Source organism: Triplophysa rosa, linkage group LG17, assembly GCF_024868665.1.
Source record: "Triplophysa rosa linkage group LG17, Trosa_1v2, whole genome shotgun sequence".
Classification (NCBI taxonomy): domain Eukaryota; kingdom Metazoa; phylum Chordata; class Actinopteri; order Cypriniformes; family Nemacheilidae; genus Triplophysa; species Triplophysa rosa.
Window position 1 is genome coordinate 13,377,011 of NC_079906.1, and position 24,860 is coordinate 13,401,870.

The 24,860-nt window shown below is 41.3% G+C and overlaps 2 protein-coding genes across 2 annotated transcripts in view; both read right to left on the reverse strand.

The window, feature by feature from the left end:
* The window catches only part of celsr3 (cadherin, EGF LAG seven-pass G-type receptor 3), a 37,423-nt gene extending 27,952 nt beyond the window's left edge, over nt 1–9,471 (reverse strand). Inside the window, 2 exon segments of the mRNA XM_057356290.1 lie at nt 4,145–9,241; nt 9,244–9,471. Coding sequence (XP_057212273.1) covers nt 4,145–9,241; nt 9,244–9,304 — 5,158 coding nt within the window. The 5' untranslated portion in view covers nt 9,305–9,471.
* Nucleotides 9,472–17,673: 8,202 nt separating this feature from the next.
* On the reverse strand, nt 17,674–24,780 carry dalrd3 (DALR anticodon binding domain containing 3). The gene is made up of 13 exons (XM_057356309.1): nt 24,417–24,780; nt 23,567–23,871; nt 23,180–23,490; nt 23,038–23,096; nt 22,832–22,933; nt 21,655–21,719; nt 21,474–21,532; nt 21,196–21,278; nt 20,578–20,704; nt 20,436–20,494; nt 20,050–20,166; nt 19,842–19,910; nt 17,674–19,697 (listed from the first exon to the last, which is right to left on the reverse strand). The coding sequence occupies exons 1-13, from the start codon at nt 24,618–24,620 to the stop codon at nt 19,578–19,580; spliced, it is 1,680 nt and encodes a 559-aa protein (XP_057212292.1). The 5' UTR covers nt 24,621–24,780; the 3' UTR covers nt 17,674–19,577.
* Nucleotides 24,781–24,860: the final 80 nt, after the last annotated feature.

Genomic DNA, 24,860 nt, shown 5'->3' on the forward strand with positions numbered 1-24,860 from the left:
ACTAAACAAAAGTCATTTATTTAAATGATGAATGTAGCTAACAGCAGGAAAATATTATTACTCATGCTGATTAAATCAACACATTTGTCTCCCACAGAGGGCAAAATTTGCAAATGCGTGTGTGTTTCCTATTTGTTTAATATCTGTTTTTGTAATATCTGTAAAGGGAAAAACCCTGCTCAAGCTGGTCACAGCTTATGTTGTGTTTTGAAAGTGATGTCTAAACAATATTAGGATTCATAACTCACTACACAGTAGGACAGTGCTGGTTATTTCAATGGCATTAAATGGTGTTGTAATGGTTCCCATCCCACCAATAGAACCCAAAGCATTACCACTAGAGAGGCCATTTTCCATTAAAACCCAATACAATTCATATTATAACCGTTCATCAACCGTTCATAACCAACATCATATTATTTTTATCCAGGCTGCACCGGTACATGCAGGGCCGTCGCTAGCAGGGTGAAAGGGGGTGAAAATTCTAGGGGCCCCCACTGGCCAGGGGCCTCACAAAATCCAACAGTTATACTATAAAGTCACCTGTTTAGTAAATAATTTTAATACATGAAATCCACAAAAGCATAATTTGGTGAAAAAGATTTTTCTAAATAATTGTGATTCCCCCTCCCCAAAAATGGTTAATTGTTAAATCTGAAAGTCCGACACCAAGCTCGTGAACAAAACCAATCAGAGTTGAGGCGGCAGGCAGCTCACCTGAAGTGTGCTTTGATGAGGTTACATTAACAACATAAACAAACGTTACTGTACATGCACACTTTTGTGAAAATAAGCAGCAAAAAGTGTTTAATATAATAATGTCAACGTGCAGATATGGCTGTACTGTGGATAGATCAGTGAACGTAATCTAATTTATACATTCACATTTCAGATTAAAGATCTAAAATAAAAAAAACTTTACATGAAAATAAAAGAATACTATCATTTATTTAAAAGTGGTTTAAAATAGGCTACATTCAATTTTTGGGGGGACATGAAAGTCCAGTTGACAGTAAGAAATGTGGCAACAACTGTGCGTAAAGCCTTTTATTTTAGAAATGAGGGCGTCTCCAATGATTTCTAAGAAAAATGTCAGATTTGGCTGACTTCTAGGCTGTTAGGTAGGCACACACACACACACACACACACACACATGCATAGCAGCACAGCCGCACACACCAACAAACACACACACTCACTTGATCTAAGATGCACACGACCATTTCACACACACACACACACGCGCGCGCGCGCGCAGCACGACGGACGCACCACCCACCCACCACAACACACACACAACACAGCACGTGTTGTTTCATGTTTTATGGGGACATCCCATAGGACGCAATGGTTTTTATACTGTACAAACTGTTATATCTATTCCCTACCCCTACACCACCCCTAAACCTAACAATCACAAAAAACTGATAATCTGTATGATTTAAGCTTGTTTCTCATGGGGACAAAAATTCTTGTGGGACAATTTTGTCCCCATACCGTAGGGTTTACGCCTGTCCCACGCATGCAGCGCGCGCATGCACACACATGCACACACACACACACACACACACAACACACCACGCACACACACACACACACACACACACGCACACGCACACACACACACACGCACACACACACACACACACAAAGTAATCCTGTACAAAGCTTATTAAGAGTTTCAAGGAGCACAATCTTCCATTTCTTTGATATGAAATCATTTTCACTTCAGCTGTTAAAGGGAAGACCTCTCTCTGAAACCGGAATACTGTCATTCTTTTCTCTCTCTTATTCTTCTTCCTTCAGTCATCTCCCTGCATCTTCTGAGTCTCTATTCATGGTTCGTGTTCTCTCCTTCCCCCAATCTATTTGCTTCTTTTTCATCTACCTTATTGCATTTTCTCTCTGAGCCTATTAAATGTTTATAATCAAGCTCACTTACTCAGTCTAAAGTGAAGTTTATTTTAGGTTCTGTTTGCACAAGGAGATCATTAAGAAATAGGCAACTGTGTCTGTATGTGGGTGTGGGGTGAATGATTTCTTCGTATTTATTGAGATGAGCAGGTATGCACGCAAAACCTTTACCAAATGTACAATATTTCCTGGTATCCTGATGCATACTGTTTGAAAGTTTAGAAGGGAATGAAAGAAGCCATGACTGGCCCTAAAATTCCTCTGTACACAAATGCTAAAAATGAAAGCAACTATAACTGACAATGGATAGCACTTTGAAAACTTGAGCCTAATATTTGGCATGCTTCTAAACATTTGGATTACTAGCTTTACATGAGTAAAACAGGCTCTGGGTCTCATGGGCCCCTGGTAAAATGCTTAGGTCTATTTGCACTTCATAGTTGAAATTAGTCACCCGAAAATGTATTCTTCCCCCATCAGCCAAGAGGCAGAAAAAAACAGTCTACTAACATTAGCAAACCCTCATAAACCCAGTGACTAACACATCAAAACACACAAAACAAACCCAGATGTAGACATAAACAAGGTGGATGCCTCCGTGAATGAATATTAGACAATCTGATTACAACATGCGCGCACACACATACAAATCTTATGCACTGGTTTGACAGCTGATTACTGTGCTCCGTTTGTTTCTAAAGCCAGGCTTCCTCTAAGGACGTCCCATTACACTCAAAGTAGAACAGAGAGAGAGAGAGAGCGAGAGAGAGACAGCATGCAAGATAAGAGGCCTGCCTGTAATCCTCTATTAAACTACATTTATTACAAATGTGTATGCACACGGACACACGCACAGGGATATTTAATGATTCATGCATTAGCCCAATGCTGCTTTGGCCACACTATAATTGTACATTAGGTTGCATCAATGTAAACATAAGTGTCCACAATGTTAGAAATAAACACAACAACAAATGCTGAAGAACACACAAACACATTTGCCCTTCTAGGAGAATAACAACATAAAAAAAACTTCAAACTATGTCAATTTCCCCTTTTAAACAATGAGATCTGTGCTTATTAAGAAACTGTAACTGCAGTTTCTCTGGGTGAATAAGAAAAGAAAGGGATTATTTAATGGAAAACTCCTTCATATTAACCCTCCATCTCCCTTAGGACATCAATACTCACAACAAAATCTCACAATGAGAAGAAAGCAGCTCCGCCTGTTTAGATATGTAAACACACACGCATATGCTGTCTTTATTCATTTAAAGACTTGTGTGAGAGAAAAAGCAAGATAAAGGAAGAAACAGAGCGCAAAGAAAAATGGAGGAGTGAGGAATGGAGAACAAGAGGGGGATGGAGAGAGAAGTGTGCTTTCCTCATGGAGTAAAGAGAGAGAGAGAATTTTACCAGAGGGAAACTAACACTGCAGTCCTACGAACTCCTCAATGCATTGCCCCCCCCCCCCTCCACACACACACACACACACACAGGTTTGTTTCACTATTTTAGCAATATAATTGTGAGGACATTTTCCAAATTTAGCACTCACAGGCATAGTCAAAGCTGTAGAGACCCACTGTATACACCCTTTGAACTAAATCGGCAATATTCTTCACCATTTATCCAGTTGACCTTAAAATCAGGATTTCCCCCTAGTGCAAACAATGATAAATAACAAAAAAAGCCACAAAACCGCACAGATCCTTTTAAATGTATCATTGTAGCCAGCATATCTGTAAATAACAAATCACCATTTACAGCCTCTCCAAAACCACAAGAATATACCCCTCCCATCAAAAGCCATCAAGAAAAACTAGCCGCTGTGACCGAGCAATGCTCTCCTCAGCGCTAATACTTTCTCATGTTACCACCGAAATGCCATTAAAGGGTTTTGTTTCTTGCTAATACAGTAAGAAATCGTTCTAGGATAAGGTAATTCACATTGATCCCGAAATGTTTTAGAGGAAAAAGGCCTGCCAGTCAATCAAGAGTCTCTGAAAATATATTTTCTTTTATCTTTAACCCTCCCATATAGATTCACCACACTGACACATAGCCTCCAGCAAAATTTCATGATGGAGCACTTAGCCATTTACATTGCAGAAAAGAGTTAGCCAAACCAATCTGACCTGATTTGATTTCATCCTCATGACCTTAATAGCCTCATTTGCCCATTTTTGCCCCCCCCCCACTTCCTGTTTCTCAAAGATATGGGTCTTACCAGTAACCGTGACGAGCATGGGGGCCACCAGCGGTCGGTTGTTGTCCAGTTTTCGGCTGAGGCGGATCTCTCCGCTCGTGTGGTTTAGCAGCAGCAGGTGCAGCTCATTTCCTCTGTCGATAGTGTAGTAGAGACGGTCCGAAACATCTGGGTCATGGGCTGGAACCCGTCCAATAACACCACTTGGGAAGGTGTTGGACCGATTTGAGACAAAGTTGTTGAAGATGATTTGAAAATCTTGCATTTGGGGCCCATTATCATTCTGGTCGACGAGTCGGATCCGCACCGTGGCTCGACTCACCAGCGGTGCTGACGTGGCCTGGACGACGATCACATACTCATTGCGTGTCTCATAGTCGAGGTCAATTAAAGACGTAAGCTCCCCTGAAAAAATGTCCATCTGGAAGATTTCTGGAATGTTGCCCTCCACAATCTGATACATGATCTGAGCATTAGGGCCCTCGTCTGGATCCGTCGCCGTTATTTGAGCAACGACGGAACCAACGGCACTGTTCTCTTTTACTAGAACCTCAAAATCATCTGCAGGGAACACTGGGGCATTGTCATTGACATCCATGACGCTGACTTGAATGTGTACAGGTGTTCGTTGGGGTGGAATGCCGCGATCTACAGCGTATGCAGTCAGCTCGTAAAATGGCACGCTTTCACGGTCAAGTCTCCTGACAGTTCGGACTATTCCAGACGTCGGTTCGATGGTGAAATCGCCATCCCCGTCCTCTCCGTTCTGGAATGTGTACTGAACACGACCATTGGCGTGAGCATCACGGTCCGTAGCGGAAATCTGTAGAACGCTAGTGAAGGGTGGGGCATCTTCACTGACCCCGCCCTGATACCTGGGACTCAGGAACTGAGGTGCATTGTCATTCACGTCATTAACATTGACTTCAACATATGTAGTGTCGGATTTTTGTGGAATCCCATTGTCACGAGCAGTGATGGCAAGCGTGTAGGTCATCTGGTCTTCATAGTCCAGTTCAGCATGGAGTGTAATCGCTCCAGTCGCAGGATCGATACGGAACTGTGGAATGTTGTCCTCCAAGTAATAAGTGATGCGTGCGTTTTCTCCAACGTCTTCATCCGTAGCACTTATTACCACCACAGTGCTGCCGGGAGGCCGGTCCTCATTTACACTTACTGAATAATGAGCGCTCTGAAAAACAGGACGGTGTGTGTTGGCATCTGTGATGTTGACGTGTACCTGACAGGTGTCGTGCAGCGTTCTGTCAGAAGCAGTGACTGTTAGCACATAGCGACGCTCTTGTTTGTAGTCCAAAGGCAGAGCAAGAGACACAAGGCCAGCTCCGCCGGCTGTGCTAATGGCAAACCGATTACGCGTGTTTCCGCCAGTGATCTGATACGTGACTGCGCTATTTACATCACGGTCAACAGCGGTCACGATGACTACGCTTGTGCCAACAGCTGCATCTTCGTTTAGCCTGACGTAATACTCTTTTTGTAGAAATTCAGGCCTATTATCATTAACATCCATTACTGTGATCGTAATGCTAGCTGTGGCGGAAAGGGGCGGGGCACCATAATCCCGTGCCTCAACGCCGAAGTAATAGTGCTCTACTGATTCACGGTCGAGCTCTGAGCGCACTGTGACCCAACCAGTGGCAGCGTTAATAACAAACGGTGTATCTGAGCCAGTTCCTGTTAAACGGTATTCTAGACGTGCGTTGTCACCATTATCTGTGTCAATAGCTTGTATGTGGAGAATGGAGTGACCAATAGGAGCGCTCTCCAGCACTGTCACCTGAAAAGGTGTGGATACAAAGATTGGTGGGTTATCGTTGACATCTGTGACCTGCACGCTTACAATTCCAGTGTTGTTGGACAGTGGCGGGCGGCCATTGTCTTGTGCCCGCAGACGTAGCGTGTATTCACGTTCTGTCTCAAAGTCCAGCGGTGCCACCACCTGGATCTCTCCAGTAACACTGTCAATAGCAAACTGTCCTCGGCTGTTTCCACTAATGATGTTATAATGCACAGCAGCATTCACATCTTTATCCAAATCCGAAGCAGTAACCCGAAGAATTTCAGAATGTGGCCGAACATCCTCTCTGACAGCAACCACATAACGTTTTTGACTGAATTGTGGCACATTGTCATTCTCATCCAAGACAGTGATATGAACACTAACGGTAGCCGACCGTGGCCCTGGCTCTCTCCCTTGGTCGCTCGCTTCCACCAGCAATGTGTAACGCTCATTTGCTTCTCTGTCAACAATGCCACGTGTTGTGATCAAACCCGACCGTGGGTCAATCTCAAACGCGGAACGTGCAACAGCCGCACTTTCTCCAACAAACCTGTAACGTATGTTTGCGTTTGCTGGCGAGTCGAGATCAGTTGCACGCAGTTGTAAGATAGGATATCCCTCCTCCACGTTCTCTCGAATCGTCTCACGGTATTCTGTTTGCTCAAACACAGGAGAGTGATCATTACGATCAGCCACATTGATGGTCACCATAGTTGTTGCAGAAAGACGTGGTGAGCCGTGGTCTGTGGCAGTGACTCTGAAATAATGCAGGTCCATGTACTCTCTATCCAGAATCTGTGTGGTGGTGAGAAGGCCAGTAATTGGGTCAATTTGGAAGTAGTCCATGGATCTGCTGTTCATTAAAGGGGCCATGCTGTAACTGAGTCTGCCTGCCTCACCAGCATCGGGATCATCAGCTGTCATAGCTATGACTGAGGTACCATGAGGCTGGTTCTCAGCAACCTGAACCTGATAGTTATACTGGGGGAAATGGGGATGTCGATTAGCAGCTCTACGGGAGCGCCCAACAGGAGGGACACCTGCCTGCTCTTCATCAAATTCCTGTCTGTCTCCTGTCTGCGCTTCATCACTCTCTCCCTCATTTTTGTTATGCTGATTTATCCATATTCCCTCATATTTATGCCATTCTTTATTTTCTTCATTCTCTAAATGAGAAGTGTTTTTATTTTCATCCTTTTCTTTTATATCAGGTAAATTTGTGTTTTCATTAACTGAATCTTCCTTTGTGTCCTCTGCAATCACCCACTCCATGCTTTCTTCCCTTTCTCTCTGTGCACGCTTTCTGTCACCCTCCCCCCTTTCCTCCCCTTTTACTCCGCCCTCTCTCTGTCCCGCCCTCCTACCGCACTCAGGATCGGCTTCCAGCTGCTCTTTTGCCTGACTGACACCCTCAGCTTGTAATGACACCCGTTTACCGGATTTTAATTGCGGTCGCGCGGCTCCCCCATCGGCGCTTAAACTCTCGTGGGCGCTGTAGTCATCACCCTCAGCACGGAGATTTTCCACCGAGGCGGAGTCCCGCTGAGTACTAGAGCACGGATAATGTGAGCTTTCCTTTCGTGTAAAGTCGTTCTCTTCACTGGCAGAATCATTTTGTGCTACATTTCTATTTTGACCATCAAGACTGCTGCTGTTGGTGTTATGTTGTTTTTTCGCGCAGTTGTTGTTGTTACTATTGAAATTCCACAGAAACAAAGTTTCAGTAAAGTTCATCGAGTTTGCACTTGGAGCTGTCCACTGAGCGGCTGGTGCTGAAACTTTTCTCGCGCAACCTCCAGTGAAAGAGTGTGAGTCACCAGATCGTTTAGTAAAGTTGAGTTCAACTAAGAGGTAGATGTGTGATGGAGTATGACCCCGGGCAGTATCAGTAGCAGATGAGTCAGAGTTGCGCTCTTCACAGAAATTCGCGTCTATGCAATGCGCGCTCATTTCTGATGATCTATGATAATGAGCGTTTTTGTCATTAGAGCGCGTCTCGGAGGATGTTGCAACAGGAGAGATTCCGTCGAGCCAGTCAGTCTGTGGCATTAAATCCTCAGCTGTTTTGCCTAATACAGCAGTCCGTTTGAGTGACTTGGGTGAACAACGCATTTCAGACTTTTCACACTCTAAACCTCTCAGGTCGTTTGCGTGCGCCGTGGAATTTACAGATTGCAATATTAAGTTGTAATATGAGAATGTAATCTTTGTCTTTTCTCTTGTCTGTCTTCCACAAACAGCACGGCACATGCCTACCGGGCGCTTCAGAGAGATGTTGAACCGGTGCCAGTCAGTGCTGTGCCAGGCTGGATGCCTTTCAGAACAACCTGTGCACACCACAGCAGATTCCGTGATCCGGTGTGACTCGAGACAGCTGCTTGCTTCGCTTGGAGAGAGGTGCTGCGCGCATGGTTCCGAGCACCCCCGAGTATTCCCAAAGCCTGTTTTGAAAGACCCATTCCAGCCCTCTGTGCTGAGATCGATATCATTCAGGGGCCCTGAAAGGGGAAGGTCCGTTGTCGCTTTGTCCAATTTATTGGCGTCCGAAACACCGCAAGCCACATTAGAATGAGAATAATATTTTGATAACGCACGAGCTGGTCTCCTGGCAGCGGTAAACTCCTGTTTTGAGTGACATGGGCAGTGATTAGGCCTACATTTCCCATCCACTGTTTTACTTTTATCCAACTGCGTGCGAAACAACGCGCAAACCAGTTCCAGGTGCTCGCTTTGTGTAACGACCCTGTCCGTGGTGATGTTTAGATGTGTCTGTATCCGCGAGTACGCTCTAGTCCTTTGTATAGTTCTCTTTTTGCCATACTGAACTGGAGAGTCGAGAACAGGGGAAACAACGCCCTTCTCTCCGCCGCCACTCCACGCTGGCTGGTGATGACAGCGTCCGGTGTGTGGCGCCGGTTCTGATACACATATTGTAGAATTCCGGTAATCCGGACACCACGGATATGACGGGATTGCCACTGAACTGGACCGTAAGCATTGTTCGTACATTACGCATTTTATTCGCCGTCCCTGTATCGTCTGTGTAGGGTGGATCTTCCAATTGCCCCAAGCCAGAGCCCCCGTTAGCGTTCCGTCGGGTAGTCTTTCGCTTTGAGTGTCTCCGGGGGCTGGGTGGGAGCGCAGGGAGCGGCAGCACGGTCCCGCTGCACTCCCCGTGATAACGGTGAACAAAGAGCCGAGGAGCAGGTGTAAGAGCAGCGGCGAAAGCGAGCCCAAGTCCAGCAGCAGTGCAGCCATTAGTCTGGTGAAATCCTTTCTTTCTCCCCCGTTCTCCCCTCTCCCTTTCAGTCTCTCGGTCCCTCTCTCAGAACAGAAGTCTCTCTTTCTCTCTCCAAACGCCGGTCAAGTGGCCAGCTCATCTACCACCGCCCGACTCCTTCCGCCGTGCTCCCCGGTCGCTCGGTGATCCCGGGAAGCTCGCATCTACTCTCGGTGTTTGGTAGAGCTCCGGCTAGCATCGGCACGAGCGCAGCATCTCTCGTTCACATCCAACATGGCTCACAGCGAACCCGGTGCTACCCTCACTCCTCCCCCTCTTGCCGCTTTCTCTCCTTTTCAGACTCTCTCTCTCTCTCTCTCTCTCTCTCTCTCTCTCTCTCTCTCTCTATCACTCTCGGAGACTGGAATGGTTCGTTCCAGTGTGCGCAAGTCTGTTTCTCAGACTCCATGTCCACCACTGGAGAGATAACATAAACGTGACAATCTATCAGTATCAAAGTGAAATAATGCAAAACCCCACAACATCATTAATAACGTGCCTTTAACACATTGAAATAATAAAAAACACCTTAAAGTATCAACAATTGAAATAAACATTCAATTTATGTAAATTCTATTTAAATGTTATTTTAATATAGGAGTTTTTAAATTCACAAAAAAATAATTTGCTGAATTTCTGATTGTATTCTTGATAAAACAAAATTATGTTTGCCATGCAGTTAAGGGTCTGGGAGCGCTTGTGTTGTAGATTTAACAATCAATCGGAGCCTACCTGTGACGTCATGTTTTATCCAAGAAGCAATTTTCCGAGGAGTATTTTTTTATTCATTGTAGGCCTCCTGAATTTATATTACATTTTCTTTCTTTCCCTCCAGTTCTCATTCCTACTCCGCATTCCCTGTTTTCCATGTAGTGTTTGACCCAGGGCTATGGTTTTTGCTATTTTCATTTTATTTCAAATCACAGTAGCTAGGCCTACATGTGGGTGAATTGTGAGGCACGTGTCATGGGCGTATGTAAAAATCCCTGCTTAGTCAGAAATAGACTTGTGCTATACAAAAACAATCTGTGTCTTACACAGTCTGTCTGCCACTGACATGGTTGGAGCGAATCCACGGATGTTGAAAAATTTATACGGCTTCATAATGCTGCTCTCTCTCTCTCCCTCTCTCTCACACACAAACACACACACACACACACACACACACACAGGCAGATAAGCTGCCCGCTGTTCGCGTGCTCTCATCAGAGCTGAGCGGAGCTGACTAAAGGGCTCGTGAATTTACCAGTGATGTCTAAGCAGAAAAAAAATTGTTTGCAAATTGTCCTCGTTGACTGTGGAGGATAAGATTCACGTCTGGTGTTGCGGGTGTGACTGTGTGTATGTCTAGACGTTTGATGGTATTATATCACACAGTTACGGCAGCCCTAAATCCCATTAAGCGAGGAGGAGAGGGATTCCCATAACTGAAAGCCTCCTCTGTGAAACCTGTCTGGTAGACTGACTAGTAACACCGATCAACCCGCCTGCGATTCAGCGGCTTGCCAAACACCCGCCGGGGAAAGCAATCATGTTTGGCGTTACTCATCATAACCCAAATAAAACGGAACCCATAATTTACATTCTTGCATGTCATGCAATGCCTATATGCTGAGGCTTACATTTCAACTTATATTTCTTCTCAATGCTTATGCACTAAAGTAATACTCCTTTTTCAAGTCTCCTTCAAAACTTTTAAAAGGATTTGGGTCCTGTGTGTCGGGCCACATGTGAATAAAAGTTCCATAAAATTACAAGACTTTTAACATCGGGACTTCTAGGGCAGATGCTGTACACAATGTAGCTGGAGGGATGCAACAGATAAGAATTGGTTGCATGGGTCCTCTCAAGATTCATTATTAAACTTTTAATTTTAAATGCATTAAAAATGGATCGACACAAGAAAAACGACATCATCTGACCAACAAGAAGGCATTTCAGATCCTCCTGTTCAACATTCAACTCTGTCTGTAGACCGTTGAGTTCCCAAGCTTCAGTCCCAAAGGTCTTTTGATTAAAAGGCATCAGTGGATTCAAAATTGAAGTTCAAAGTGAGTGCATAAAAGGCTATTTTAGACCATTTTCATAAAATGACTCAATCCACAGCAATGAGAAGCATATTATTTTCATGTCTGAAGGATTTTAATATCATGCACAATATCTTGTTTTATTCATTCCTGCATTGACTTTGACAGGCTAAACATAGAGTGTTCCACAGAATCATTAATGAGCTGCCTATTCTATACAGAAATGGAATATTTTTGTGCATGCGGTTGTAGGAAAACAAGAGAAAGAGAGAGAGGCAGAGAATGAGAGAGAGACAGAGAGTGCTAATGGTCTGATTTGTAATCCCCCAAAAATCCAGCCTACGGATTACAGGGGGTGCACACTACACAAAGCACAACTGGGGGCTCCTAATACACACAGATGTACACTTTACACACACACATACAGGTAAACGCAGATCCAAGGCCATGGCTATTCAATGCAGGAGTTACCATGGGAACGGAAAGAGTAGGGGGTGTGTTTCATCAAAAAGAGAGATTTGTGCGTCTCACAGACCACTACTGTTGATCTGTAATTGCTCGCATCCGCAACCCCTCCACACCACCCCCCAACCCCCCCACACACACACCCGTCTTCTCTGATCACCCTGCTAACCTCTCCCTGTGGACACAGCAGCAGGTGGCCTCAGCCCAGTGAGCATCTGTCATGGCTGGGTCAGAACGGGCAGGCAGCTACAATGCATATTCACGAGAGAGGGCTGGCTGTATAGGCAGACGGACAAATAAGTAGCCCACCTACTGTGTTGACCATTTTTATTTGTCAGTTCTTAGTGTGGGTGTGTACACAATACAGGCAGTAAGGTTTAATACATACACACCAGTCTTTGTCTTTTCAAGACATGCAAGCACACATCTCTTCTTCAGATATGGAATGTGCTGCACATTTTAAGACTGTTACCAAATCTGTGCACGGTGTGGGTTGTGGGTGTGCATTAATTAAAATGATGTGCACGTGGGCTTAACCAGAATATTCAATGTGATTCCACACCCAATCTGTAAAAGCAAAGTAAGCACCACCGTCTCGGGTCTCCTTCCCGTCATGTGGTCGCATGCATAAGCCTTCTGCTATTGCCCGGGAGCAGGGTGATGTCATTAGCAATTTTAGAGGATTATGAGATTATGAACGCTAGCATGTTCGTTATCTGCCTCAAGGTTATTGGATTCCGACATGGAGCTTTCGTAATTTAACTTATGAATGGCTCTTTGAGCAGATCTTGCACTCGCTCTCCCTCTCGTTCGTTCGCATGGGGCGAAAATGTGAAAACTTGGAATTAGTCCACTCATGCCCACACATGCGCACATGCACTCAAAAATGAGTTATAATCGCATTATTGGCACATCGGTCCCATTTCATGAACAAAAACAGCAGTCTGCTGTTTGCAGTCCAATCTAGCCAAATGGTAAATCCTAATAAAGAAACAAATGTGCAAAAGAATGAAAAAGGAACATACAAACACAGCTGGATAATAAACCCTAATTAATATGATAATGATTATCTTACAGTTTTTCACAGAGGTGTAAAGAGTACCTGAAAACCATACTTGAGTAAAAGTAAGGATACCTTGCAGTGAAAATTACAAGTTACAAGTCACAAATTCCAAAACGACTTTAGTAAAAGTCTTAAGGTCTTTGCACATACAGTCCGAAATTATTTGATTTTAACAGTACTTGAGTATTTTAATCATACTGAATGTAGGCTCAAAGAAGCACTAGTCCTCAACACTTAAGAGACATGTCAGTGAAAAACAAGAAACAGTTGATTCGTGAGGAGAGCAATCGCATCAACTGAACACCTCAAAATTCAACACCGCAACAAATCAAGGTCGACACCATAGCCTACGTCTATTACAAACACCCAAGTCTCAGTTAGCCTCAAGCGCTCATAAGGAAACCAATGTCCTTCAAAAAGGTCTCTTCAGTAAAACTGATAAATAAAATAATGCTTCGTAACACTACAAAAGTCAAAGCCTTTTTGCACGGGACATGCTGGTTTTGGCCTTATCGCCGGCTGCAGTCATGTCCTCTCCCACATAAAACACCAGTGATGTCAACTACCTGATAATGCACTCACATTCGTATAAATAAACCATGTTGACAAGTTTCAGTAAGTAAGGGCAAAATGCACAAGATATAATACCTTAAATGCCCTGTAAATGGCAATATTGCTTCTTCTGTAGAAGAAATAAACCGCTGCAGAAAAAGTTAGGTGCCATGCAAAATGTAATGTGTAATTGCATTAGTCATTACAAATGTGGAGTAAAGAGTACAAACTTATTAAAAATGTAATCAAGTAGAGAGTAAAAGTTGCTTATATCTTTTAATACTCAAAGTACTACAAAGTAGCCAAAAAGATACTTAAGTACAGTAATTACATCTACTCCAATACTTTACACCACTGCTTTTTCATATCATGTAGTGATAAAGTAAAACGCATTTTTAGAAAGAATAAAATACTCATCTTTACATTCATAAAGAGATAACCATAGAGATAACCATATTTACAAAATAAAACATAACCACATTTAAACAACATCCAGTCCAGATAAAATTGACAAGCACTGACTGTGTTTATATTTAACCCAGACAGAAAGAGCCTGCCTTTAGCTGCCTAAATAAAAATAACAATAAAATGGGTCTTCAAGGCAGCCATACCATGTTTCAACCCATAAATCCTTCACATAAATGTATAAACCAGACAGTAACAGTTAACCAAAACAGTTTTAACCACAAACTCAAGATAACAACTTTAAGGGATGTGTAAAGTATTATACAGTATATAGTATAATCAATATACTTGTAGATGAAAGAGTACTTCATAAAGGTCAATTTACTAAAATACCCAGGGACAAAATAATGCCCAGTGACAATGTGTGTGAGAGATTTGTGTCACTGAGTGGTAGAGTGAGACAAGATTGTGTGCGTGTGTGCATATGTGCGTGTTTGTGAGCTAATGCTGTTGAAGGGGAAAGGCTGTTTGTAGGCCAGCTGTGAGTTGTCTCTTAGTCAAACAGTGACCCAAATCAGTAAATAAAAAAGAGAAAATTAAAAAATAGAGAAAGTGAAGAGGCAGGGGGATGAAGTAGCAAGTCAGAGTGTGGAAAACAAGCCAAATTGAGACCAAGAGGAAGAGAGAGAGAGAGAGCGAGAGAGAGAGAGAGAGAGAGAGAGGTGACATTTAAAAAGGCAGAAAAGAGTTCCTATAGTGCAGCTATAAATATTTTCATGCTGTTCCAGCATCCTCCCCCAACACTCAGAGACACAACAAGAAAGGAAAAAACAAACACGCAGCATCAACACATACAACAGACTCTACATTGAGATATTAATACATAAATTAAACCGCTATTTCCTTTAGCAGTTAGCTAAACTAAATGTACACCGGTTGCATTAAAACAACACATTTTGTGTTACACCCTTTCATTATACTTCATAGAAAATCAACCCAAAATGTGTCAAAATAACGCATAATGTGTTAAATAGCATAACACAAACAATGTGTTAATAATAGAAAGAAGAAAAGCTTAAAAATTTGGACAAAAGAGAACAATCTGGTAAAATTGGAATATATTACTGGAAATATACTGTATATAATAAATACCTATGCATGGCAAAAATGTCAGCAATACACAAACACATCAATAAGATATAAAACATATTTTACAGAAAAAAAGAGAAGCCTTACTGCTGTTTTTCACAAGAAACGGCAAATTTACTGGAACATAAAGATTTGGCTATCAACTGCGTGTTTAATAAGACCCTAAAGATTATGTCATATTATATTAATGAGAGCAAATCTTACTGGATCCTATTACATCTTTAGAGGAGGAGCGTAGTAATTTGCATCAACATGGGATATAATTGCCTTTATACAGCAGCCATGTTTTAACACACTTCAGTCAGAATCTAATGGGCGATGACTGCCAAGAACTGAGACTATCCTGATAAGAATCAAAACTAATCCTGTTTGAGTGTGAACAGAATGTTTAGACTGAATTCAGTTTGCCTGAGAGTCTGCTGTAGTTATGCTTAAAGTGAAAGTGAAACGGGATTAAAGTGGATTAGTTTGAGATGAGAGCGGTATCTAGCCGTATTACTCGGGATTTAGGTCTGTTTAAGATACAATCAGGCTAGTTTCTCATCCAGCTTCTGAAGCCAGACACACCCAGGTCTAGATATATTATATACACACAGAGAGAAAGGCAATGCAAAGCATTGTGGCATGGAAGAGCAATAGCAATCTGTTGTGTTGAAAGAAAAGGTTTTATTATTTACAGTATTTTACTCCTCTGTAACAGGGAACCATGAATGGTCTAAGCTTTAAACAAACAGTTTCCCATCAACAAACATATCACGGTGGTCAGAAGTACATCCGTTTCTTACTTTGAGGAAGCTGGCATTTTATTCTAGTGTGTTGTGGAAGTAAAAACATTTGCTTTAAAGGCTTTGGAATGTTATCTTCAGAAGACCAGCGAAATCGTCCCCTTTGACACTGGGAACTTGAAACATCAGTTTCTAAATAAGTGACAGGAAAAGGTTAGTATGTTCAAGTCACATTTTATCATCCAAGGTGCAGCGAAAGATGGAAAGGAGAAACAGGAGAGAGAAAACTGTTGCTCAAGGTCCTTATCTATTACCACACACACATACGCAAGCTTGGACGCGTGTGAAATACATTTCCTCAGCAATATAAAGCAAATTCAAAGTCACTGTTCACATTGGCAAAGTCTCTCACATTCTGCATAACAGAGATTCATATAACAATTTTACAATAGGAACATCGTTATTTTCCAATGAAATCTACAGTACAACATATTTTAAACCTTCTATTTAAAACTCACTTAAAATCAACCTGCTAAAAGTTGTGTGATGGGAAATGAATGTTCACGCTTGGTGGTTCTGACACAGATTTAAATGATGACAGATTTGTGCCAGTCTCAAAGATCTCGAAACATCAAAAATGATTTCAGCAACTTTGTCAAACTGTCAAAAGCTGTGAGATCACAGGTGAGTTGTGAGATCCACATCAAATGCAGCGCTGCAATCGCTGAGATTCCGTATTTGTTACAAAGACCCCAAAGGCTTTGGGAAAGATTCTTTCCCCAGAATGTGCCTGGAACACACACACACATACACACAGATAGACACTCAAAAGATCTCACTTGTAACCACTCGAAGCTTGACTCACTTTGGTTGTAAATAGACACAAGTAAACCACACTGCGTTGGTAAAAGCATGCCTGTCTATGTGGATTAAAGACGACTGTGAAAATGGTGGTTATTTGTCACCTTTAAATTGCATTTTACCCCCTGGCAAAAAATCAGATGCCTTATCTTTGTATTCAAGCACATATACACAGGTTTTTACCAAGAATTCTATAGTGGGTGACTATTACAACAGACATGAGCCCTCCTACGGCCACACTAAGGCTACACACAGCGTATGTCTCCACGTTTCACTTCCCAAACCACACAAACTTCTGTTATTTCCTTGTCCAGGGCTTCTCACCAGAGCCATCAATACATACATCAATATTGTTCCCCTCTATCATCATCATCCCCCCTCCTCTGCCCTTTTTCTCTCCCTCCCTCTATCCCTGGCAACCACAAAAATCATTAAAATCTCACGGGTACCCCTGACCTCATTCATTCATCTCTCACACACACCTCTTGAAAAGAGTTTTGCTTGTAGCCATTACACGGAGTACTCTTCTTCCTCGTTTGAACTCTTTTTATGAACTTGTGCTTTTTTCTACACAGCTCCTTTTCATCTCTCCTTCCTCTTTTGTCTTCAATGGAAAGATGCCCGGCAGCGGTGAGTGACAGCCTAACCAGCCCATAGCCACACGAGTGGGAGTAAATCAGAGATTTAAATAGAAAAATGTAATAATTACTGCTCTCTGGTGTTTGAAGTGTGGTATTACATATTTTGAAAACATCTATACAAATAAGGTACAACTCAGAAGCTGGTATTGCTGAAGTCAAACAAATCTATTGAAATTCTAATAGATGTGTTTATGGCGCCCCCTAGTGATGGGACTCTAGGATGTTGCCCATCGGGTACTAGTCTAGCGTTTAATTAAATCCACAGACTGGAGCCATTTTCTAGACACGTGGCTGTCAGACTGTCATTACTGTTCCAAGACCTGAATCTGATAACTCCATTACAAACATGAATTGCTTGTCTAACAAAAACTCCGTTACAAAATGAGCTGCTGCCACCCGGCTGTTGAGACATTCCTTTCTGGGTCACCATTGTGACCTGCCTTGACATTCATTAATATTCAAATCACCCATTCGACTGATAGGTTTGAATTCATATCAGTGTCAGAAATTAACCAGCGCTTGAGGCAAAATTGCCTCGGAAAGTGACAAAAAATGTCTGTTATTTCAAATTTCCCCTGTGGGGAATTTTTCAACATTTTAATAAGTGGCTTAATTTGCTCTACAGAGACAGCATGCCATGTTTTATATAAGAATGTTGTCAAAAAATATGCCCTCAATAAACTTCAATTGACAAAAGTACAAATATAATTTACATTCACATTTTTGTACACCTAAAAGAGACAATCCAGAGGTTAAAACAGATAAATTTATATTAATACATTTTTTATTAAAAAAAATTTATAAATAAAAAAACGACTAATCTAGCACATCTGCTAAACAACTGACAGGTGCACAGATTGAATATAGGCTAACGCAAATAGAATTTAAGATAATACTAACAATCAATAGAAACTATAGAGCTTAAGCACATCTCAACTTTCATCATGAAATATTTAATGAAGGTCAGAGAACAAAACGGTTAAAATAGTGTGCAGGGGTTCTTTGTTTCTATTAATGATTGAATCTTAAAATACAAGCAATATCACCACTAAAAATGTTAAATTGCAAGGGAATACAGATAGTAGCCATAACGGTTTATTACTGACACATGATTGAATACAGTGTGGTGTACAGTATGGCACATTCTGTGAAAACTCTAGATACAGTGACACATGTCTGTATGGCACGAGTGGAACACCTGCACACTTATAGGCCCACAAACAGTAAAGGGCAATAGGGAACCCTTTAAAATAGATTTGACATTTAAGTTAAGACTATTAATAATAACGTTAAAATAGCATCCCATTCTATGACGTTTCAGCAGGCATTATGGATGTTGGTGTAAAGTGTCCAGGTTATTCCTGATCAGAAACTGTAGTGACAAACAGAAGGTAATTTATAGGTGTTTAACAGAGTAAGGTAATTACAATGATTTAAGATTATTACATAAAAGACATTGTCATGCAACATCTATGACCGTGATGCAGTAATGCAGTTTATACGATTCTATAAATTACATTAGTTGAGAGGGAATGACAGATATCAAGGTTGTTGCTATGTACCAGACTGACTAGAACTAAAAGTGTATTGTTGAGATTTAATAGATCTGACAGGATGTTCACAAATTTTAACTAAAGTGGAATGAGTATCATTAACAAATTTACATCTCCATCATATTTTGCATACTTTTGGATACTATTTTCAGCTACCAATAAGAATCAAGAACTCGCAGCATTTTACCGTTTACTATTTTTAAATGAATTCTGCTAAATTTGAAAGCAGTGTGGTATAGGCACACAGAGCGATGACGTATGACCGCTAAAATCTCAGCCAGCTCTGATACATCCGGCAAACGTAGCGTCCATTAAAAACGATTGCGTTATTCACTCGGTCGCTTAAAGATGCACCTCGGATTACGGTCAACGACGTGAGTCAAATTATCCAAACACTAAAACACACATCAACAACCAAAAGGAGAAAAGCTTCAGGCTACCCGTTTCAAGCTACATTCACAAATACGAAAAAAGCCAAGTAAACTTTTGCACTTACTCGTAGCATGATGACAAAGGCATATCGCAATGTTCAGCCGTAGTGTTGTCGGTTCGCTGGAATTTGAACGTTTTCTTACTAAACACATTGTTATCACTTGATGAAAAATTACCTAAATTATGATTGCAAGTGGCTTAGCTGGCTGTGATTTTAGAGGAAGAACATCATCGCCCCGTATGCATATATCCCATTGGACCTTGTGAGAGGCAACAGATAAACATCAGTGACAGGATGAGTAATGCTAAACTCATGTGTGGAGTCTGTCCGCCTGGTGTGTAGGGTATTTCAATTTGGAGGTTTGGTATTGAGACAATTGGGTTTAACCAAGATGTTTAGGCAATTATACAGTATGTGCGAGGAGGATATTTAGAAGTCATAACTGAGGGAAATGGAAGAGTGCTGGCTGTGGTATAGTGTAATGTCTCCAGTGTGGATGCTATAGTTGGGGGATCGGGGGCAGGTTAAGGAAGTCCAGTGCGCTGTGGTAAAGTTCTCGTAATGCTCTTAATAACAATAAACGACAAAACATCTGATTGAAGAGATGAGGCAGTGGCTCCTAAAGGCAGGAAAAAGACAGAATTTAGAGTTGTGAACCTATAGTGAACTGGTCTTATCACATGAACATGGTAATCCTAACACATGCAGACTACAACATGAAACAAATAGAACAAACAGACAATTATTCCAATGTATGTCTTACCCCAAGAACATGGACTCTGTTGTAGTAGGAGCTAAAATCTTTACTGAGAGACACCAAAAATCTGCACACCTGAGAGACAAAAAACACAAATCCTGTGATGCTGTGTTTTAGTACACGATTACATTTTAGCAACATCTTAAAAATACTATAAAACATGATAAATTCCTCATTTAATACTTTATTAAAGGGATAAAAAGTAAAAAAGCACCTGTTCCGTTCTTAAATTAACTCTGGCTCCTCCCCCTTTATGCTCTAGAATCTGTCCTGATTGGTCCAAAAGCTCAGAGAACGGAATGAGGTAATTGAAAAGTAGAAGCCACTCCCCCTAATGATAACCACAATTGTGATATCACAGTTATCACAGAAGCAATGGTTTACTAACAAATAAAGTAGTAAAATTGTTTAGTATCACAAAACACAACAACAAAAATGTCACATTTATTATAAAAATGTATCATTAAATTATACAAAAAATAAATTGGAAACACTGGAAATTTAAACAACTTCCTCCTAAGCCACAAAAATGACAGATGGATGAGTATACAAAATAAACAGGATATTTTATTGTAGGTTGGTTAATATTTATTTATATACCTCCTCCTTAAGGGCAGAAAAGTCCAGCTCTGCACCATCTGGGATTTCTGGATAAAGACCTACATGATTTAAACAATGCGTCAGTTGTATTGAAATAATTTATGGTCACTTTGAACATGAAACATAAGTTAATGTATGTTACCTTGCTCTACCCCTTTCTCGTAGCTGCTAAAAAGAGTGTGAAGGCGAGCACAGTTATACATGACAAAGACTCCGCCCCTTGGACCCTTTGTGGACACCCCACTGTCCCTCTGCACATCTAAGGTCACCTGCAAGAGAACTGTCAATCATCTCTGACAATGGTCTGTTAACTTCCAGTTGTGTTTGGCTAGTGTCTAATAATATAACTATTTATATTTAACTTAATTTATGTTAATATTCATTTGAATTATTATTTTACTGTATAATAATTGTATTAAATAAACGATTTGTTGAATTTTGTTGTATGTTCATTTTATTAAATAAACCATTTATTGAATGGGTCCTGTAGTTCGCATTTAAACAAACCGTATGGTACATTGACATCTAGCGGTTGAGCTTGGTATCGCAGTCTAAATTCAAAATACTGGAGAGACCAGTTTAGCCAAGAAAAGGTTCTTCTCGGTTTCTTTTGATTGTTATTAGAAATAATCTACAGGCACTCTATTGTTTGTGAATGTGTACCGGAAGTTAAATTGGGGTCACAAAAGTGCGCATGCGCAGTAACAATTGTTTATGTAGTATGTCTATACTACATACACCCACACGCAAAGAGACTCACCGGACTTGTGTGCACTGTGGATAGTAGCTCAAATCTAACGGTGGCCGAGGTCATGACCCTAATGATGTCATCCCATGTCTGACCTAAAACAATTTTAAAAAGACATAATTTGACAGTGCAGATGTAAAAACCATATGTAAACGTGCTAACACATGGCCATCACACCATGGACATCATCTCACAGAGATGCACAGCTGACAGATAGAAGAAAAAAGATACACACATTAAATTGTTTACGTAAACAACGTATTCAAGATATTACACAGAAACACACACACCTTCAACTTGGTCTCCATACTTCATTTCTGAGGCCTCTTTCATCTGGGCTTGTCTTAATCTACAGATTTACACACCCACAAAAGCAAAAAAGGATAAGAGAGGCAAATTACAGAGTCTTGTAATATTAAGACAGTTGAGACCAGTAAGATATGATAGAGCTGTAATAAAGTTTTGTCTTACTGAAGATACTGAGCTGCATTCATCTGAACGCCAGGGGTTTTAACAGGACCACAAATCACCAATCTCTAATTGAGAAAAAGGAGATCATTAATTCCTCGACTGCCAGCAGCTACTGTGCTTTATATAATCAGATCCAATTGTGAAACAGTATGATCTGCAATTAGTGCATGCGTTCATTTGGCAGTATTACAACCACTTCATCTTGTCATAAACACCATGCTGAAGTCAAAATGGTGTTCTTGCATCTTAGAGAATTTTGTCAAATTAAATGCTCTCTAGAATCACAGTGTCCCCATTTATATCGCTTGGAATCTACCTGCAAGTTGCAAATTGAATTTAAGTCAAAACTGACAAGGTCATGAAATCAAAACAGACTATTCTCATTTTTATCGAATATTGCAATGATTTATGCGTTTGGCTCATTATTTTTTAGCGCTTGCTCAGGTGTGCCGTATATTTTCTGTATTGTTAAATAAAATTAAAATATTCATCAAAATATCCATATATTTTCCTCAGACATCTACAGTTTTGTTTCAAAAGAATGCCATCTTCATTTCTGGGTAAACTGTTCTTTTAAAGTCCCCCTGTGGTGAAAATGAAGTTTTAATGTTGTTTATATCTGTGTGGTGTTTTTAATATGCTTTAAGATAAACCATGTGCAAATTCATCATTTTAAACATTTGTATTTTCTCCCTAAAACTGCAGTGTACCAAAGACAGTATAAAAAATGCAGTTTGAACCTGTCTCTGTTTACGACATCATAACCCTGCACGTAATCACCTTAACAGATTTGAGCCATAGATATGTAAGGATAGTGCAAAGACTCGGCACTGAAACGATCCCTGCTGTTTTAGCTCTGTTTCTGCAACATGAGCACACGCTGCTCACAGGTTGAATGAGGCATCTATGTACCTATTATCAATGGTATGAGGTCACGCAATTGAGTGGAGGCGGGGACTCATTTGCATATTCATGAAACCACGTATACTAAATGAAGCAAGGGGGTAGAGTTATATTCTAGTCATTTTAAGGCATGAAGAAATGATCCTCACAGGAAAAAAACTTTTACATATGCTTTTTTAATGTTTAGAGATGAGTTTTAAGTGATAAAATTATCGAATGCAGTGGGACTTTAAGACATTTAATGGGTTCTTTAACTTTAATTATGTACACAAACCTGCACTGCTGTTGCGCCCGTTGCTCTCCACAGCATGGCTGTTTGCTGCTGACGAAACTCATCCTGACAGGAAGTGACATGCAGGACTGTTGCCGTGGAAACCTGAAGCAGAAAAATATTTTACAAGTGTCCAACTAAAAACAAGGTAACTTGCTTTAATTCAGAGTAGACAGTCGTGAGCAATCTAGACAGCAAAAGGGACTCACAGGGAAATCTGTAGTAGCGTGGTCAAGCTGGGCCAAGTGACATAGAGCTTCTCTCTGTACTGAAGAGACATATCACTGATTTGTGAATAATATAAACAAATACATCCCTAATAAACACAGCCACACACATACCACAGCTTACCAGTGCAAATACCGAGACTGGGATCATAACCTTGAAGGTTCTCATCCTGTACCACTTGTTTGAGGTTTATTCTAATTTCCTCCTTTATTCCTCTCTTCTCTCCTTCTATTTCCTCTCCTCTGCTTCTTCTCTTGCCTCTCTCCATCTCTCGGTCTCTGTAGGTAGTGTTCTCTACAGCTTTTTTCATCTTCTCTTCCCTATCCTCATTGGTCCAACTGAAAGTAACTGTCGGCCAATCAATGCCTAGTGTTTTTAGAAAGCTGACAACATCACTCTCCTGTGGCAAGGCTGGACAAAAGGACACAGTGTACCTAAATGAAATAGAGCGAGAGGTTGTTTACAATTGTTAACGATGTGTGTCACGATCATAAATGTAAAACCACAAACCCTTGTCTTCTGAGCTGCATCCCAAGGTGGTCGGCAATGAGAATTGTCCTTAGCTGCCCAAGAGTTAGGGTATCAGGAGAGGGTGTGGCTTGTTTGCTGTGGAGGGCGGCGCAGTTGACGAGGACACAGCCCTCTCTTTCAGCTGCAGGTCTCAGGTAGGGCATTATTTCACAAAGTACACCCTTGAATGCCGCACATCGATCCACACACACACGCAATCCTTCAGCTGTCATCTCACTGGCTGCTATTGGCAACACGCCGCTTCCATGAAGTTTCCGAATTCTACGGAGTACATCAGGGGGAACCTACAATTAAAAAACAAAATATGAAAAAAACAAATATGTCGTCGTCATCATCAGTAACAACGTAATATGATCTTTTAATGACATGGCAGGGCAGGTTCAGGCTTCCAAATATCAAATGAACAATTTTTTTTATTATGGAGTCGACATATATATTTTTTCACAAGATTTTTTAATCCTACATTTTAAATAAAAAAATGTCCTTAGAGTAATGTTATTTTAGTATTGCAATATTATGTCCTAGTTTCACTGGGCAATGAAGAGTTAATTCATTTCTGCCGCAGGGTTCAAATGTTTGGTTGGTCGATGCGACCAATGTCAACAGTCTGTCTGGCACTTTGTGTGTTATTGGGATGTTCCAGTTTTTGTCTTAACAGTTCTGTGTCGGTGAATCTGACATTTATAATTATATACGTCCAATGTACATTTTAAAACATGCAAAATGTCAAACGCCTCAAGCCCCATGCGCGCATCTGTCACAGTTATAGGCCAGCACGAGCTCATAACATAGCGAAGCGCACCCAAGCAAGCGCACATTTCAGACTGACCTCTCCGGCGGCGTACAGCGTCGTCAAAACCGTATTAGGTGCCAGAAAGTCCCGATTTCTCAGGTTTTTGGCGCTGCTCTCTTTGAACCAGAACTTCTCTCGCTCCCGGCTGATATCGGCTTCATGTTCAGCGTCTCTCCGCAGCGCATCGCTCAGCGCTTTGACGGTGGACACGGTGCTAAAAGGTATGACTTCCTCCATCATGGGGCTCAATTTATAAACATCGTTATCGGTAACTGAACTAGTAGATTGTTACTGTGAAGACTGCAGTCCTGATAAAAACACAACACTGCGGTTGTGCTCAACGACCCCGACTGACCACCAGTCAAAACAGATGCAGTAAAGGGACCGGAACGTTAAGAGGGAGGGGATGAGTTAAGAGGACACATTTTGAAGCAACACTGGATTTTTTCCGTCTCTTCAAAGACGCCATTTTAGTTGTGG

What these genes read in the sequence shown, in the direction of transcription:
- dalrd3 (XM_057356309.1), bottom strand. Translation starts at nt 24,620, where the DNA reads ATGATGGAGGAAGTCATACCTTTTAGCACCGTGTCCACCGTCAAAGCG. An exon ending in AATGCAGCTCAGTATCTTCA is followed by an intron (nt 21,533 to 21,654) that starts GTAAGACAAAAC and finishes GTAAATCTGTAG; the next exon opens with ATTAAGACAAGCCCAGATGA. An exon ending in TTAATTTAAGAACGGAACAG is followed by an intron (nt 19,911 to 20,049) that starts GTGCTTTTTTAC and finishes TTTGTCTCTCAG; the next exon opens with GTGTGCAGATTTTTGGTGTC.